At 55.5% G+C, this 13,741-nt stretch overlaps 1 protein-coding gene across 1 annotated transcript in view; it reads left to right on the top strand.

The window, feature by feature from the left end:
• The first annotated feature begins 5,408 nt into the window (after positions 1-5,408).
• Positions 5,409-13,741, top strand: part of INPP5D (inositol polyphosphate-5-phosphatase D) — a 137,464-nt gene continuing 129,131 nt past the window's right edge. Inside the window, exon 1 of the mRNA XM_040231786.1 lies at positions 5,409-5,673. Within this exon, the coding sequence (XP_040087720.1) occupies positions 5,540-5,673 (134 nt within the window). The 5' untranslated portion in view covers positions 5,409-5,539. The remainder of the gene's footprint in view (positions 5,674-13,741) is intronic.

Raw genomic sequence — 13,741 nt, forward strand, 5'->3', positions numbered from 1 at the left:
TACCTAGGAGATGTCCTGTGGGGCCCAACAGAGAACTCCCTTTTGGTCAGCAGAGCTTTATGCTCTAGGAGTGGCCCCATATGGCTGCGTGTGCCCTTCTGTTGTGGTAAGGCCAGGTACTGAGGCCACGCTGGTAGACGAGGCTGGACCCCAGCCCAGGTGACTGCAAGACCCTGCCTTATGCAGTCATGTGGGCCCACTGGAGGACAGGGTAGGCTCATTCCATGGTTGGCTGTGCAGCCCAGAGGGGACTGGGGCTGCTGCTGGCCCTCTCATGAGTGAGGTTGGGTCCCTGAATGGTGGTCTGTGTGGCCCAGGGTAGGGTTAGCTGGGGCCTGGTGCTAGCTCACTGGTGGGTGGGTGGGTCCCCAACAGTGATGCACTAGAGGGAAGACTCCAAAATGGACACTGTCTGTGTCCCTGTCCCCAAGGGGAGCCCCAGTTTCCTGCACCCTCTCTGGGAGCCTCTTCAAGGTCAGCAAATATGTCTGATCTAGCAGGGTCCTTTCAAACTACCACCTCTGCACTGGGTCTCAGAATATGTAAGATGTTATTGTTACCTCATCTTATGTGTATCTCTTAAGAGCAGAGTCTCTGGTTCCTAGAGCCCTCTGGCTGTCCTGAACATAAGCCCTGCTTGGCTTTCAAAACCAGACATGATGGAGGCTTGTCATCCCAGTGCAGGACCCTTGGGATGGGGAGACTGATGTAAGGGTCAGACCCCTCACTCCCTGGGGAGGATCCCTGTGGTTGTGATAGTCATCCCATTTGGGGGTTGCCGACCTGCAGGGTGTGGATCTCAACTCTGCTGTGTCTCTACCATTCCTGCTCATCTCATCGTGGTCCCTTCTTTACATCTTCAGCTGTGGGAAATCTGTCCTGCTACTCTTTAGATAGTTGCTCTGTAAGAAGGTGTAATTTTGGTGTGACCATGTGTGGAGGTGGGCTCAGGGTTCATGGGTGGAGGGAGGGAGGGGTGGGGTGGGGGAGGGGAGAGGGGAGGGAGGGAGGGGGAGGGAGATGAGGAGGAAGGGAAGGAGAAAGAAAGAGACAGGGACACACACAGAGTGTGAGAGAGACAGAGGCAGAGGCTTCCTACTCTGCCATCTTGCCTCCTTTCTTGTTAGCATTTTTGGCATGCTCTAGCTAAGATCTGTGGGTACCAAGCAACCAAAGGAACAACCTCAGAGGGGATCCCTGGAAGCCGCTATTCACAGGCAGCACAATGGATGAAGCAGTGCCACGAGTAATAACATGAAGGAACAGGGTTAGAAAATGCAGAGGCAGGAGACTGATGTCTCAGAATGAACAGGTTCGGAATGCCACCAGACTCTGGATAATAGCAGCCCTGCTCCCCTCCTGCTGGATGGGATATAAAATCAGCCAGATGCACTTGATAATAAAAAACAGCACCTGAGCAGGAAGAGAAAGACATCACAAAGACTCTTCTAGATTGCCGATTGGACACAGAACATACATAATTATCTCCTCTCTGTCCATTATTCTAAACTGTCATTGAGAAATCCCTACCTTTCATGGCTCCCTGAACTTCAAAAGACAAGTTTTAATGAAATTGTTTATATGTAGACAGAGGCCCTGCAGAAGAAAATATTTACTGAGGCCCCATTCACCATAAGGGCATTTCTGATCTAGAAGCTGGGGTTTTCTGAACATCAGGGGCAGAAGGGCTGGGGGACAAGGAAGCTGACAGAGTCAGATGGTTTAGGTAATTGGGTTGGGAAGCAAGTGAAGATGGGATGTGTGGAGTCCTGCCCCAAGGCCACAGAAGCGGAGCCCAGAACCAAGATCTGCTCCAAAAATTGACTGAGTCCCTTTGCCAACGTTCCCAAAAGCCCCCCGATCATCACCAGCAGGCTTTCTGACTCCAAATTAGGCAAAAACACCCACCTCAGTGATCACCATATAGTGCCCTAACCAATCACCTAGTGCTAACCTTCCAGCAGGAATTTTCTTTGTCTCGAGGCTATAAAAATTGGCTGCTAACCCACAAAAGTTGTCAGCTCTCCCAGTGAGCTGTCAGGAGGTTGGCCTGCTGTGCTTGTGCCCACATTGTCTCTGCTCTCTGTTCATAATAAACTCACTCCCTTCTGAAATGCTCTGTGTCTGGAATTCTTTTCCAACCTGCCTTCAGACTGCCATGACAGGATCAGTTCAGTTCAGTTCAGTCACTCAGTTGTGTTCAACTCTTTGTGACCCCATGGACTGCAGCACGACAGGCTTCCCTGTCCGTCACCAATTCCTGGAGCTTACTCAAACTCATATCCATCAGGTCGGTGATGCCATTCAACCATCTCATCCTCTGTCGTCCCCTTCTCCCGCCTTCATTTTTCCCAGCATCATGGTCTTTTCCAATGAGTCGGTTCTTTGCATTGGGTGGCCAAAGATTGGAGCTTCAGCTTCAGCATCAGTCCTTCCAATAAATATTCAGGACTGATTTCCTTTAGGATGGACTGGCTGGATCTCCTTGCAGTCCAAGGGACTCTCAAGAGTCTTCTCCAACACCACAGTTCAAAAGCATCAATTCTTCGGTGCTCAGCCTTCTTTATAGTCCAACTCTCACATCCATGCATGACTACTGGAAAAACCATAGCTTTGCTAGACACACCTTTGTTGGCAAAGTAATGTCTCTGCTTTTGAATATGTTGTCTAGGTTGGTCAGAGCTTTTCTTCCAAGGAGGAAGCGTCTTTTAATTTCATGGCTGCAGTCACCATCTGCAGTGATATTGAACCCCTCCGCCAAAAAGTCTCTCACTGTGTCCATTGTTTCCCCATCTATTTGCCATGAAGTGATGAGACCGGATGCCATGATCTTCGTTTTCTGAATGTTGAGCTTTAAGCCAACTTTTTCACTCTCCTCTTTCACTTTCATCAAGAGGCTCTTTAGTTCTTCTTCACTTTCTGCCATAAGAGTGGTGTCATCTGCATGTCTGAGGTTATTGATATTTCTCCCGGCAATCTTGATTCCAGCTTGTGCTTCATCCAGCATGGCATTTCACATGATGTACCCTGAATATAAGTTAAATAAGCAGGGTGATAATATACAGCCTTGACGTACTCCTTTCCCGATTTGGATCCAGTCTGTTGTTCCATGTCCAGTTCTCACTGTTGCCTCTTGACCTGCAGACAGGTTTCTCAGGAGGACATGACAAGATGGACCTTAAAAATTCAGGGAACAGGGATGACACGTGTGTGTCTTGTATGTTCTGTGTGTGTCTTGTATGTGTTGTGTGTGTCAAAGGGAAACCACACTGGACCAAATGGCAGGGACAGTCCCGCTGGCCACCCCGACCCTACTGAACTATGGGACTCAGTGGGAACAGGGGTGGGAAGGAGTGTTGGCAAAGATCGATGTAACTGGAAGGGTCTTGGATGTGCTAGAGGGTGGATAAGTGGATAAGCTGGTCAAGGAGCTACAGGGCCAGCACTGTGGGCAGGTCCTCCTGAAGGACCCTGGAGGGACCCGGGGGCTTCGAGGGAGCAAGCTGGTGGAGCTCGGCAGGGGAACGGGGAGTGTAAGGTGGGAGCACCCCAGGAGCAGGTCTCTTAGCTCCACCTCGGTGGCCCCATACCTAGCTCAGCCTTGACAGGGCTTTCTGAAGGCTTGGGAGTTTCTTCCTTGGGTTCAGACAGAGGAGCAAGGGAGGGGATATTGGTGGGGGGAGGGAGGGGGCAGTGGTAGGGAAGGGGAAGCTCAGAGCAGCTGGGGGAGGAGCTGGCTTTGAGGAGGTGAATGTGGGGACCAGGGAGTTCGCTGGGCTAGGTTTCCAAAAGGAACTGCCTTTAGAAGCCAAGAAGGCCTGCCGGAGGACGGCCACGCCTTGACCATGACCATGCTGGAGAGGACCCTGGAGATGACCCCACAGGGGTAGCAGCCCACCTTCTGGGGCCCCTTTAATGGGCCCAATTTCCCCCGCCTCAGGCCTGAGTTGACCATCTCCTCCCCGCCCCACCCCCCACCCCCTCCCCTCTTCCCTCAGGCGGGAGGCGAGCTGGGTCCAGGATTCAGGAATCAGAGCCCTTAGCTTTGCTTTTCAGAATCAACTGTTGCGGGTGGCAGGCACTGGGCGCTCCCGGCACATGTGAGCTCCTCTTGGGCTGCTCTCCTTCAGGCGGAGAACAGGAAACAGAGACCGAGAGAGAGAAGGAACCGACCAGCTCCTGCAGCTTGGATGCAGAGGACCCGATTCGAGTTGGGGCTTGCCTGGCCCTGGTGCCTGGACGCGGCTTCTTCTGTTATGTCACGGGGCTGGCTGAGGGCTGAGACAGGACCGGGGGTCTTGTGCAATAGGTCGGCACCCGCCCCTTCACCCTGGGGCACTGACCCAAGCACTGAGGGCTCCCCGTCTGGAGTCCAAGCATGGTGCCCACTTCAGAGCCCTCAGAGCCTGCTGATCCTGGATGCTGGTCCCCACCTCCCCAAAGGCAGCCCTCACTTTGAGCTGTGGACCAAGGTAACCATGCCTGGCCACCTCTACCTCCAACTCCAACTCTACCTGAGATGTGGGACTCAGGAAGGAATGCCATCCTTGCCAGGTGGCCAACTTGCCCCAGGGATAGGGGGACATGAGTGAGTGTCCCAAGTGTCCCAGAAAGTTCCAGAGGTGTCAACCTGCAAAAGGTCCATGTCCCGAGAGCCCTCCTGGCTCCCTCTGCGTGTCCCTAAGCTGGGCCACAGAGGTCAGGCACATGTGCTGCCCTGGAGAAGGGCTGCCACAGGCTCCCACATACCCGCTGGCCCCCTCAATGGGTATAAAAAGTGTTGCAGAGCTGGCCCCGGGGAGCTCACAGGTGGTGTCGCCCAAGGTCTTCCCAGCTCCCAGGGCTGAAAAGTACCCAGGTGGCTGTGTGTGTCTCAGTATGAGTAGGGGGCTCGGCTGGTACCCTCCTCGGCGGGGATAGTGGGGCAGGCCTCAGCCCCAGTTGAGAAGCCCAGCCCTGTGAGCCTCTGACCTGTGGGCATGTCGGAGGGAGTGGACAGGGAGGTGGAAAGCTCAGGGATAGGGCAGAGGGCTGCGGTGGACGTCCTTGGCGTGGCCGCCCCGCTTGGGCATCGGGTCATGGGCCCCGGAATGGCCAACGCTTGGGCCTCACTCCTTCAGAGGCTGGCCCTGAGCCTCCTGACGCCAGAGGAGCTGATAGATTCCCCCAGGAGGACTCGAGCTGATATTCGCCATGCCAGGGACCAAGACCCATTAAAGAAGGGAGCCGGGGGTGGGGGACACAGGCAGGGTGGGGGGTGGTGGTGAGAGGGAGGGGCAGCAGGCCGTGAGGGGGGAGGTGGAGGACTGTCTTACTTGGGCTCTGCAATGAGGAAGTTCTCTGCAGCTCAGCTTCCTTTCCCTTGCCGAGTGCCTGAAACAGGAAGTCGGCCAGTGAGCGGTGGCGGCGGCAGCAGCTGGGGCGACTGAGAGGGAACCCACGGGGGTCCAGCGCAGGAGGGCCCAGCTCCCCCGTCAGCGCGGCGTCTGGTCCAGTGGTGAGGCCGCCGGGCCTGGCCCCGGGGAGACCCGCGCCCGCCATGGTCCCCTGCTGGAACCATGGCAACATCACCCGCTCCAAGGCAGAGGAGCTGCTCTCCAGGACAGGCAAGGATGGGAGCTTCCTCGTGCGCGCCAGCGAGTCCATCTCCCGGGCCTACGCACTCTGTGTGCTGTGAGTACCCAACCTGTCCACCCCGGCCCGGCCTGGCAGCGGAGGTGATGGAGGTGCTGCTTGTGCACAGGGCAAGCTGGCTCAGGGCACGTTGGGGCCCCTGCCCTGGGTTGAGGTTGTTTCTGTGTCCAGCGACCTTGCGCTTCCCAGGTTTGTTGGTGGGTCCAGCTGAGGCCCATCGGGGGACCTGCTTGGCCTTGGAGTTGGGGTTTTGAGAGCAGGAGCCCTCCAGGGCTAGCCTGGGGTCTGGGCCGCACACCCCAGCGACCAGCAAGCAGCAGGGCCAGGGGCTTCCTTGAGGTTCCAGGGACCAAGGGGGTGGGGGGTTGTCCAGGCCCTGTGAGCCGGGCGGAAACTCAGGGCTCCGTGGTGGTGGGAGTGTTAGAAAGCAGCTGGGTCAGTTCAGGGGTTGGTCAAAGATGCCCAGTTGGGAAACCCTCCTGGAAGAACGGAAGTGGCAAGAGGGAACCCTTCCTGTGCCAGAGTATGGGCCTTTGGAGGAAGCTGTTGTCTGGGGAGCCGTGAACACGGGGAGTTGCTCAAGAAAGGATCAGAGGCTGTATCTGGGGCCCTGGGAACAGAGGAAGTCATGTTACCGACAGCAGGAGCCACTTCTCACCCGTCCGAGGCCCTCAGCCGTGTCCCCACCTTTTGAGGCCTCTCGGCCACCATCGGCTGCCCCCCCGCCCCCAGCTCTGGGATGTTGCTGAATGCACCAGTTGTCCTAAAACTGGGGAACCGGCCACTTGCTGACGGTTCCTTTTTGTAACACCCGTCTCCACCAATGTCTGAGGGAGGCCCTTGGCCCTGCCACTCTGCCACCCTGCGGTCTAACCATGCCCGCTGGGGCCTCGGGCGTGATGGGGGAAGGGCACGTTCACCTGCACTGCTCAGGTAGCACCCCTGGGCTTGAAGAAGGGTCCCTCCGAGGAGGCAGACCCTACCACCATCCATGCAGGAGGGGAAATGGGTCATGGACCACAGACTGTATTTGGAGCTTGTTGAGTTTGAGCATTTGTCTGTGCATCAACCTATTTCAACCTCGCGACAATCTGAAGTGCAGGTCCTTTTGTTGGCCGCTTTTGCAGATGAGGAAATTGAGGCTCGGACGGGTTAACCGAGCGATGACAAAGTCAACAATGTCCGTCCCCAGAGGCTGCACCCAGACAGACAGACAGCTGCTGCCACCCCAGTCCTGTACCTGTCAAGCCGGTGTGAGCCTGGGTTCCAGTGGCAGCGAGAGAAGCCAGGGTGTTTACCAGGGTCAACTGGGAGTGTTTAGAAATTAACCCAGGCTTTTAGCTGGCCACCTGGCCCGAGGTCTGACTGCATCAGAGCCTCACCCTCCCAAGGCCAGCTTCTTGAGCCCCCAGTTCTCACACCCGGGGTCGGGGGAAAGGGAAGCAGACCCAGTCTTCCCCACAGGAACAGCCCCTGTGTAGAGACAGGGCGTAGAGACACTGGGGACATCCTGATCTGTCTCCCCTCCACCCAGAGACCTCGGGAGCTTCCAGGCTCCAGCTCACTAACCTTCACAGCAGCCGCTTGACCAGGGACCTATGGTCAGGCTCAGGCTATAGATTGGAACGTGGGTCTCTGACTCCAAACTGGGAGCCTTGTGCCAGCCAGAGACAGAGCTAGGAGAAGCCACGAAACCTCTAGGCCCACCACCCCTGACTTTGCAAGTGGGCGGACCTCAGACAGCTTGAGGCCTTTGTCCACGCCGCCCTGCTCTGTGTGTGTGTGTTAGTTGCTCAGTGCTGTCTGACTCTTTGCGACCCCATGGACTGTATAGCCTGTGAGGTTCCTCTTGGATTTCCTAGGCAAGAATACTGGAGTGGGTTGCCATTCCCTTCTCCAGGGTATCTTTCTGACCCAGGGATCGAACCTGGGTCTCCTGCTTTACAGGCGGATTCTTAAGCGTGGGAGCCACGAGGGGAGCCCCCACGCTGCCGGGCTGGCTGGTGGCAAACTGGGATCCCAGAGGGTGTGCGGTATTCATTCCTCTCTTTTGCATCTCCTTCCCTCCCCTCCCTGGTGCTGAGTTACTCTTGGAGCCTTGGCAACTGTGCAGGGTCTGCCTCTTCGGGAGGGTATCCGTGGCCCACACCCCACCCCATATCCACCATCCTCTGAGTCCAAGGCTGGGCTTCTTGTCAGTCTCCCAGCCCCAAGGCCCCTTTAGCTCCAGACAGCAGGCCTTGGAGCCCTCCCCAGGGAGCCCAGCCATGAGGCCAGGTGCTAACTCCAGGCCCGGGGCTCCCCTCTCCCCTTGGCTCTGTGGGGGGAAGTCAGCTTCCCACAGGGGCAGGAACCCCGGTAGGATATGGGATACCACGAACTGCCGAACTTTGCAAAACCCTGGGAGACCTCCTTTTGCCACCACCTTTAATGTTGCCAACTAAAGAGATTTAAAAACAAAAACCTAGCTAAGTAACATCTAACTGCCACCTCTTAGCCGTTCATTTCATGAAAGTATCCTTTAACGGCGCCGAAAAGGCAGGAAAAATGTGCTCTTAAAAAACAAAACAGAGAAAGTCAAAAGGCCAGTCCTTTAAATCATGGAGGTTTGGCTTCCTGAAAAACAGCCCCCCACTCTCCCACCTCATCCTTAGCTTTCTCTGTTCCTGGAACTGGTGAAAACCTTGTCCTCCTGGTCCTCGGCCAGCGAGGGGCACCCCAGTGGGGTTCCACAAGCATGAGTCTCCCAGGCATCAGGCTCTACCCTCTGCTTCTCTCTGGGAGATGCTGAGAGAGCAGGACCCCAGGTAAGCCAGCTATGGTGTCAAGGCCTTTTAATGACCCCGCTCCAAAGTGAGCAAGGAAACCTCTAAGACTGGCCCTCCTACGCTGGAAAAATCTATATGGGAAAAGACCTCAGGCACCCTGCTTGGACCCCAGTGGCTCGAGCATTTTCCTGGCTCCTCCAGTTGAGAGAGGAGGGTGGCAGGAGGCTTCCCACGCCTGATTTAGGCTGAGATGCTTGGAGCTCCAGGAACTGAGGGCAGCTTCCTCGGGAGTGGCCTGCTTGCTGGAGAAAGAGGACAGGATTTGCCTATTTAAATGGAACTAAGGAAGGGGTGAGGGAAATGCCAGCAGACAAGGCTGCGATTGAGAGTGGCCCACGTGACCCACGTATGCATGTTCGCCCCCGGGCCTAGCAAGCCTGCACTTCCTCTCAGGAGGTCAGCCCTACCACCTGCCGTGGAGCAAGAAGACACAGGTCCCTCCTCCACAACTCAGAAAACCTTGCTTTAGGGGGACCCCGAGGCCCATCTCAGGGTGCAGAGAGCTGGAGGGGAGGACCCCAGGCAGCTGACTCCACGGACGGAGTCCCGCTCTTTCTTGCAGCAAGGGGCTTAAGATCGCGAGGGGCAGTGGGTCTTCTGGGTGTGGTCTATGTCACGCTCCCCTGGCTCCACTCGAACCCGCCAGCAGACTAGGGAGGTCACAGGACTCCTTGAGGGGGCCGTCCGGCCCCATTTGTACAGAGGATGCTAAGAGACTGTCAAGCTTGTGTCTTCCTCTCCTGCCAGGACCGCGCTTCCACGAGAGGCCAGCATACCTGCCAGGTGCTTTCTGCTGCAGGGAAGAGGTACACCTTTGGGGATTCAGGTCCATCAGCGTGCGGGGTCAGGGTCATGGGTCAGCTGGGGCCAGGCTCTCCTTGCCCTGGCTGGGCGGGTTGAACCAGAACAATGGCCCAGAGGAGTCAGAGATACACTGCCGTCTCTGTAAGTGCAGCCCAGCCCCCAAGAGCGAGCCTATATATTCTGGGTCCATCAGCCACCATGCAGGATGCAGCCGCCTGGTCCAGTGGCATTTCCACTAAACCACACAGGGGAGAGTTGGCTTCCCTCCCAGAGGCAGGGGCAGACAGCGCTACCTGCGACTCCGAAACCGATGCTTGGCCTGGCCTGCTGTGGCAAGGACGTGGTCTTGGTTTCCCTCAGCACCTGGCCAACCACAAGCTGCCCAGGCAAAGCTACAGCCGCCTTCCCAGGGACAGTACAAGGCAGCCTGCACTTGGCAGCCTTGTGAGCACAGCCAGAAAGGCAAAGAGGCCCCAGAAGGACATTTTGTCAGCAAAAGTGCCCTTCGCGAAGGCTTTCTACTTGTTAGTGAGAAAGTTATGGCCCCTTGAGGAAGGGCAGGCCATGCCATTGCAGCCTTGCTCTGCAAACCGAAGGTGGATACTGAAGCATTCTGCCTAAAAATAACAGCAGAAGACAACCGGCATGTCAGATTCTGTTCTAAGCTCTTTGCACACTGACTCACTCACTGTCCACACTGGCCTTTGGAGGAAGTGTGGCTATTATCCCACTTTACAGATGCGGAAAACTGAGACCCAGAGAGGTCAGGCAACATGCTGTATGTTCACAGCACTAATGTCGGCAGGACCAGGACTTGAATTTACTGTTTCTGGGAGAGAGAAAGAGAGAGACGCCAGCAAGTCTGGGTGTGTGTAGAGTCAGAGGAGGCCTGGAGGGGAGACCCCTCGTGATGGAGCACAGAGAAGGGACTTGGCAGGGGAGTGGGCAGAAATGTCTTGGAGAGGTGTAAAGCCATTTACTAAGGTGTGAATGGGTCTGATGTAATCCTCCTTCCTCCAACCCCCTTTCAAAGTTTAGGAAGGTTTATACGGATCCCAGATGCTGGGAAAGACTGAGGGCAGGAGGAGAAGGGGGCGGCAGCGGATGAGATGGTTGGATGGCATCACTGACTCCATGGACGTGAGTTTGAGCAGACTCCAGGAGATGGTGAAGGATAGGGAAGTCTGGTGTACTGCAGTTCATGCGGTCACAAAGAGTCAGACACAACTTAGCAACTAAACAACAACAACGACAAATACTGCTCACGAATTACTTTTGTGCACGTGCAAAGGAAAAGACTGTTTTTCCTATCTGGTATTGACAAAGGCTGAGAGATGCTGGCGCAGACAGCAGTCAGAGCCAGAGGACCACAGCTCCTAAAAGCTGGTTTGTGTAAGAGATTGCTCAGTTCACTCTCTAGCTGTCCAGGGACCACTATGCTGAGCAGTCCTTCCGCATTCAGGACCAAGAGGGAGTGATGTGCCTGGGGAGGCCTCTCCATCTAACAGGTTCCTGGTACTTTCTTTGTGCAGCGACTCGTAAAACCCATAGTCGAGTGTCTCCAGGTTCTCTGTGCCCTAGCCTAGCATCCTGGAGCAATTTTTCCAGAACCAGGGGAGGCTTGGCTTTGGTTTGTTTTTCCCTAGCGGCTCAGCAATAAAGAATCAGCCTGCAGTGCAGGTGACCCAAGTTCGATCCCTGGGTCTGGAAGATCCCCTGGAGGAGTGCATGGCAACCCACTCCAGTATTCTTGCCTGGAGAATCCCATGGACAGAACCTGGTGGGCTACAGTCTGTAGGGTCTCAAAGAGTCGGACACGACCAGAGACACTGAGCACCTGTCCACCTGACAGGTGAGAGTCACCCAGGCTTTGGAGCTTCTCCGATGGGTGGTCCCGTCTCCTGGACTGTGAACCCCAGTGTGGCCAGCCATGAGAGGCGGTGCTTTAGGCCTTCCTCCCTGCTCTAGCGATGGAGGCTCTTCCCTCGCTAATTCAGGTCATGTGATGAAGTCCTTAGGGGCAAGCCCTCTGCGGTTGGCTGGGCCTCATGTGAGTTCTAGTCTTTGTGAGATGCTAACCTCCCTATACCCACCCAGCGTCCTCAGTGGGGAAATGCCCGCTCATTGGGTTAATTTTTTATTGCAGTACAACTCACATCCTGTAGAATCAGTGGTGTGTAGTGCATTCATAACGTAAAACCATCAGTTCAGTTCAGTCACTCAGTCCTGTCCAACTCTTTGCGACCCCACGGACTGCAGCACGCCAGGCTTCCCTGTCCATCATCAGCTCCTGGAGCTTGCTCAAACTCATGTCCATCGAGTCGGTGATGCCATCCAACCATCTAACACCAGAGCATTTTCATCACCCTTCCTCTTCCTAAAAAACCTGAACCTCTTAGGAGTCACTTCCCATTTCCGTCCCTCCCAAGCTGTGGCAACTACTGACTGACTTACTTTCTGTCTTTGACCATTTGCCTGTTCTGGGTAATTTCATAGGAACAGAATCATATAATATGTGGCCTTTCATATCTGACTTCTCACCTGGCATAATGCTTCCAAGGTTTATCCATATTGTAGTATGAGTCGTTCCTTTTCATGGATAAATAGTAGCCCATTTTATCAAGAAGTCGTATTTTATTTAGCTGTTCATCACCTGACAGGCATTTGAGTTGCTCCTCCTTTTGTGCCATTATGAACGATGCCGCTGTGGTCATTTAAGGTTTTTATGCACGTGTGTTTTCAGCTGTCTTGGGTGGAACTGCTGGGCCATGTGGTAATTCTGTGTTCTACTTTGTGTGGAACTGTCCATCTTTTCTACAGCAGCGGTGCTGTTTCGTTCCCATCAGCAGGGTCTCTCCCACACTTGTTATTACTGTTTGGGTAATGGCCGTCCTAGTGGGTGTGAAGTCGCCTCTTACTGTGACGTGGGTTGGCGTCTCTCTAATGGTGGATGTTGTTGAGCCTCTTCTCCTCTGCTCCTTGGCCATTTGTTTACCTTCTTTGAAGAAATGTCTGTTCGTATCTTTTGCCCGTGTGAAAAATGGGGTGATTTGTCTTTCGGTTGTTGTCACTGGATTACTGAGAAGATAAAACGGGAGAATGTGGACGATAAGCATACATAGTCAGCACGCGCGGAACCCTGGCTGTTCCTTTTTTTTTTTGAATTGGAGGATAATTGCTGTGCAACTCGTAGGGCAACGCGAATGAGTCATAATTCGACACACATATCCCCTTCCTCCGGAGCCGCCTCCCCTCCCCTCCCCGCCCCTCTAGGTCGTGCGGAGTGCCCGGCGGCCTCCCTGTGTTGTGCAGCAGCCTCCTGCGGGTTATCTGCTTTGCACACGATGGTGTACGTGTCGATGCTCCTGTCTCAGCCTGCCCTGCCCTCTCCTCCCCCACGCCCTGGCCTCCAGCCCGGTCTCCACTTCTTCTCGGTCAATAGGTTCATCCGTCCTGGTTTTCTAGATGCCAGCCATACGCCATTAACGTACTATGGCTTTCTTCCCCTGACCTAGCGTCGCTCTGCAGGACAGGCTCCTGGCCGTGAGTTTTTTCGAGCTGCCGAGTGAGGAGCGACATCTCAGAGGCAGAGGAGGGAAGGCCCGCGAGCGTGCGAGGAGCCCCGCGGCGGGAGGGGAGAGGAGGGCGGTGGCTGAGCGTCACTCCGGGGCTTCCTGGAGGCCGCGGGAGCCTGCGGGGGACACTGAGCTGTCCTGTGGGGCCTGCTCAGAGGAAGTGCTCAGAGAGACGCGGCAGGAAGAGGCCGCGGCTGACGCACGCGTGGCCGGCGGCTGTGGGGCGGGGCAGGTCTGAGGGAGAGGGCTCGGGGCTCGGGGGCCAGGAAGAAGCGCTGAATGAAGCTGGGAGAAGGAAGAGGAAGGCGAGACGCCCAGGCCATCTTAAGAGCGATTAACCACCAACACAGCGGGGAGAGACTGCGGGATCTAGAGTCCGAAGGCTCCAAGGAAGCCCAGCGGCGGATGAGGTGGCCTCGGTGTCCACAACCCCGCAGGCCGGGCCCCCAGGCAGCTCTGTGGACCGGCTCCCTCCTCTCTCTCCTGCTGACTTCACTGTCCCTCTGTCCCATTATTGAGAAAAGCGTTGTTTCCTAGTACCAGGACCCAGACTATTTGGGTTCGATTACTTACTGTAAATAACACCAAAGGGTCAGCTGGTCCAGCCCCTCCCTTGCCAACCAGAAACCTGCCCTCTGGAGGGGACAGTCCTGCTGCGCATCCCGTGTTTCAGGGGCAGTGTAGAAATAGACCCTCTGATAAACAGGGCAGTGTTTTGTTCAGTTCAGTTCAGTCGCTCAGTTGTGCCGGACTGTTTGAGACCCCATGGACCGCAGCATGCCAGGCCTCCCTGTCCCTCACCATCTCCCAGAGCTTGCTCAAACTCATGTCCATTGAGTCGGTGATACCATCCAACCATCTCATCCTCCATCATCCCCTTGCATGTTTTTTCAAGTAACC

Source organism: Oryx dammah, unplaced genomic scaffold (assembly GCF_014754425.2).
Source record: "Oryx dammah isolate SB20612 unplaced genomic scaffold, SCBI_Odam_1.1 HiC_scaffold_28, whole genome shotgun sequence".
Lineage (NCBI taxonomy): Eukaryota > Metazoa > Chordata > Mammalia > Artiodactyla > Bovidae > Oryx > Oryx dammah.